At 37.4% G+C, this 3,987-nt stretch overlaps 1 protein-coding gene across 1 annotated transcript in view; it reads left to right on the top strand.

Moving 5' to 3' along the window:
* LOC107680191 (glutamate receptor ionotropic, delta-2-like) overlaps positions 1-3,987 on the top strand; it is a 415,350-nt gene that overhangs the window by 314,945 nt on the left and 96,418 nt on the right. The window contains exon 9 of the mRNA XM_016475981.1: positions 2,947-3,048. Within this exon, the coding sequence (XP_016331467.1) occupies positions 2,947-3,048 (102 nt within the window). The remainder of the gene's footprint in view (positions 1-2,946; positions 3,049-3,987) is intronic.

Here is a 3,987-nt window from a genome sequence, read left to right on the forward strand (position 1 = left end):
TATTTTCACTATTATATTATATTATATTATATTATATTATATTATATTATATTATATTATTATTATGCTTGCTTATAAAAAAAATAATCAAAATACTATATACAGTATATGATATATCAATTGTTGAGTTGTGCGTGTTCTCTCCTGTATGTAGGATTTTCAAAATCGGTCACTGATGAAGTTTTATTTCAGTTAGGGTGCTGCCTTAGAAGTCAGCTCCCTATGTAGTGAGCAAGACTGCTCACTAGGTTTTAGACGTGCTTTTTTTTGTCCCTGGCTGTATTGAATTTCTGTATTTATATTCTGAACTGACATGAACACCTGGCTGAATTGATGATAAACCTCTAAGGGCAAAATACCTATGACAAGAATGAATAAACAGTCTCATACAAACGGTTTTCTACACACAACTTTTGGCTCTTTGATGTAGCTTGATATTAAACAATATTGATTCTTGAGGCACGTCAAAGAAAATACACACACATTCACGCACAAGTACCCCTTCCAGCCCATTAATATTTTAGATGATTTGATTACATAATGATAGTTGACTGGTACTTCAGGCAGATTTGATAAGAATGAACTGAAAATGGCTGCCTTGGGTAAAAAAGCCCCCAGCGCCTCTGAAGTGGATAGTTATGTAAAGGCTCTGTCATCCCAGCCTCCATGAGATGGTGTTTACCCTGTCTAATCCCAGTATAAATATTATGCTAATGACTAGCCGGAGCCGACGATAATACGACTCGTAGTGTGCAGTGATATCTTGAGTTGACATGTTTCAGACCCCTCTTGTGTATGAAGGTGAGCTTCATTTCCTCCAAGATCCAAAGAGGATTTTTTTTTTCTGAAGGTTGTTTCGGTGCCATGTTTCTGAATGCATAAAGTGTGACATTTGTATTGCACGGACAAAGCGTGACATTCACATTGTTACAGAGCTGGCCATGCAAGTGTATATGTGCAGTTTATTATTCCACATATATTTTTGTTGCAGTTTGTATTCTGTCATAAGAGTACTTTCATGAGAAACTTCAAAAGCATCAAAGTCTTTTACATTCCCGCCCTCCGATCCCCTTCATATCATGTTTTGATTGAGCAGGAAAATCATTTTCCAACACTCTCTTTTTAAGGGGACCGGGAAATTTTGATCTCTGTGGAGAGGATTTTTTTCACAGGTAGCTTGACGTACTTCAGGAACTATTGCTTTCTTCTCAACGCTGTTGTTTTATTGGGCAAATAAATCAATAGTTATTTTCTGTTGTTATCCAACTCAAGAGGAAATATGAGCACAGTAGGGCAACGAATTGTTTGTTTATGCAGCACACACTAGCTAAGTGTAATTAGAGTTTGGTGAACAGATTTGTGTTTGGGTATTAAAGCATAGCCCTAAATTATTCGTCTAAATCATGATTGTTTGCTCCTTGCTGTGTTTCTATGTAAAAACATGTTTTTTGTCGCTTGTTTTTGAGTGTGTTCCTGTTGCATTGTATTAGTAATTGATTTTCACATTGTTTTTTTAGCGGGTCTAACTGATGTTTACTTAACATTAAAAATATGAGGTATTCAGCAAAGTTGGTGTTTCATATTCTGATTGCAACTTGCTGTGGTTTAAAAATAGCCAGAACCACAAGGTTTTTGTGTGTGTGTGTGTGTGTGTGTGTGTCTGTGTGCATGTGCGTGCGTGTGCGTGCGTGCGTGCGTGCGTGTGTGCGTGCATGTGCGTGTGCGCGTGTGCGCGTGCGTGTGTGCGTGTGTGTGTGTGCGCGTGTGTGCGTGTGACAACATGAGCTGTGTTGCAAAAGCATTCCAAGCAATGCCAAGCATTGTTAGAATAAAATGTGTCATGGCTTTTCAGAATAAATATTAACAATAACACCACATGGAAAGGCCAGTAGATAAATCTATCGACTCACTGACTGTATTCCAATCAGGGTAGCTGGTCTCATTAAATTCAGATGCAATTGGATGAGAAAATGGTTGCATCTTTGCATTGAATCTGGAGAGAATTGAGTTCTAAGAGGACAGTGTATGGGTCACAAACTTAACTAGCTATCAAACAGCACCAACCAAACACATCAGAAATCTTTGTCACATGATAGATAGATGGATGGATGGATGGATGGATGGATGGATAGATTTCTCACCTGGCTGCATTTATTTGATTGCAAATAAAAGTAAAAACAGTAATATTGTGAAATATTATTACAATTTTAAATAACTGTTTTCTATTTTAATATATTTTAAAATGTAATTCATTACTGTGATGGCAAAGCCAAATTCTCAGCAGTCATTACTCCAGTCTTCAGTGTCGTATGATCCTTCAGAAATCATTCTGATACGCTGATTTGCTGCTCAAGAATAATGTATTATTATTATCAATGTTTAAACTGGTTGTGCTGCTTAATATGTTTGTAGAAAGTTTAGAAGAACAGCACTTATTTGAAATACTGTAGATATTTGATTTGTTTGAAATATTTTGTATCATTATAAATGTCTTTGATCAATTGAATTAAGCATGGTCGAATAAGTATTAATTTCTTTAAAAAAAAAAAGCAAGTTAATGTTTGAGTTCATATTGATATCTCTGACTTTTCATTGGTAATGTTATTTTTGCATAACTGACAACAGTTTGGGGCATTGGTGAAATCTCTTTTTTTGAGGAGATCCATCTGAGGAGCAAGTCCAAGCATTGTCCGTTTAATCAACATTTAATACTATTGATGTATAGGGGAAGCAAATGATATTAACTGAGTACACATTTATGATTTTTCTTTCTTGTCAGTAGATGAAAAAGGAAAAGAAATTAGAAAGAAACTCCCTTGTGCTTGTGTTCTGAAATAAACTTATTTACGTGTAAAAAAAAAAATCTATAGGCTGTCAGTGTAATCAATTACAATTTTCTTTCTGTGCATGCCATGAACTTACTGTGAACTTTCTGCATTCCTTCAGCTCGCCACTTGGGACCCCATCCACGGACTGAACGGGACACTGACAGACCGAAAGCTGGAAAACAACATGCGTGGGGTCGTCCTACGGGTGGTCACTGTATTGGTATGTACCGTTACAGCTTTACCAGTAATGTCAAGTCAAGGGCTTTATGTGTCATCTTAGAGCTACAGTAGTCCTCATAACTGCAAAGTTTTACAAGATGTCAGTGCTCTAATATTCACTCTTGCTCAGAGATGTCTTTACCGCTCTAATAAAAATGACATCAAACTGACTTAATTAGGACTCCCCATGTCTCAGAGTTCCTCTGTTTGACTGGACCTCATAAGGTTGAAGTAACCCCAGAGTAATCCATATTCATTCCAGTGAGCTCCAGAGGTCTGTTCACATCAAGTCACCCATCTCTAAGTTCATTAAGAGTGAATTTTGGGGTGCGATGAACGTAAACCAGGGGAGCTGAGTTATATTGAGATTTGAGTTTTGCTATCTTCCCTCCAGCGCTGATTTGAGTGAGTCCCTGGAGTTCTTTAAAGATTCAGAGGTTTAAATTCTTCATATCCCTGCTTTGAAGTCGGTTGGAGAAGAAAGCGGTGATGCTGCTTCTCTGCGTCTCTTCTCTTGCTCTCTTTACCCCTCTTTTTTCCTTTATTCTGTGATTTCTGAGCGTGACAGAATGCTCTGTGAATAACTTGCCTACACAACCGCTAACAATGAGCAGTGAGCAGAGACTATCATGTTAATGCACTCCCCCTAGTGGCAGATGAGGCAGGGGACGCATGCGCACATTGGCAAACTGTAGATACTGGAGGACAGTAAGAGGGTCTCACAGTTTAAAGGGGTCCTATTATGCTTTTTCACTTTTTCAACTTTAGTTAGTCTGTAATGTTGCTGTTTGAGCATAAAAAAGATCTGCAAAGTTACAACGTTCAAAGTCCACTTCAAAAGGAGATATTTTATTTAACAGAAATCACTTTTCAAAAACTACAACAAACGACTCGTTTGGACTACAACGCATATTTTCCGGGATTTGTGATATCACAAATA

This window comes from Sinocyclocheilus anshuiensis, unplaced genomic scaffold (genome assembly GCF_001515605.1).
Source record: "Sinocyclocheilus anshuiensis isolate Anshui unplaced genomic scaffold, SAMN03320099.WGS_v1.1 scaffold13, whole genome shotgun sequence".
In the NCBI taxonomy this organism is placed as follows: domain Eukaryota; kingdom Metazoa; phylum Chordata; class Actinopteri; order Cypriniformes; family Cyprinidae; genus Sinocyclocheilus; species Sinocyclocheilus anshuiensis.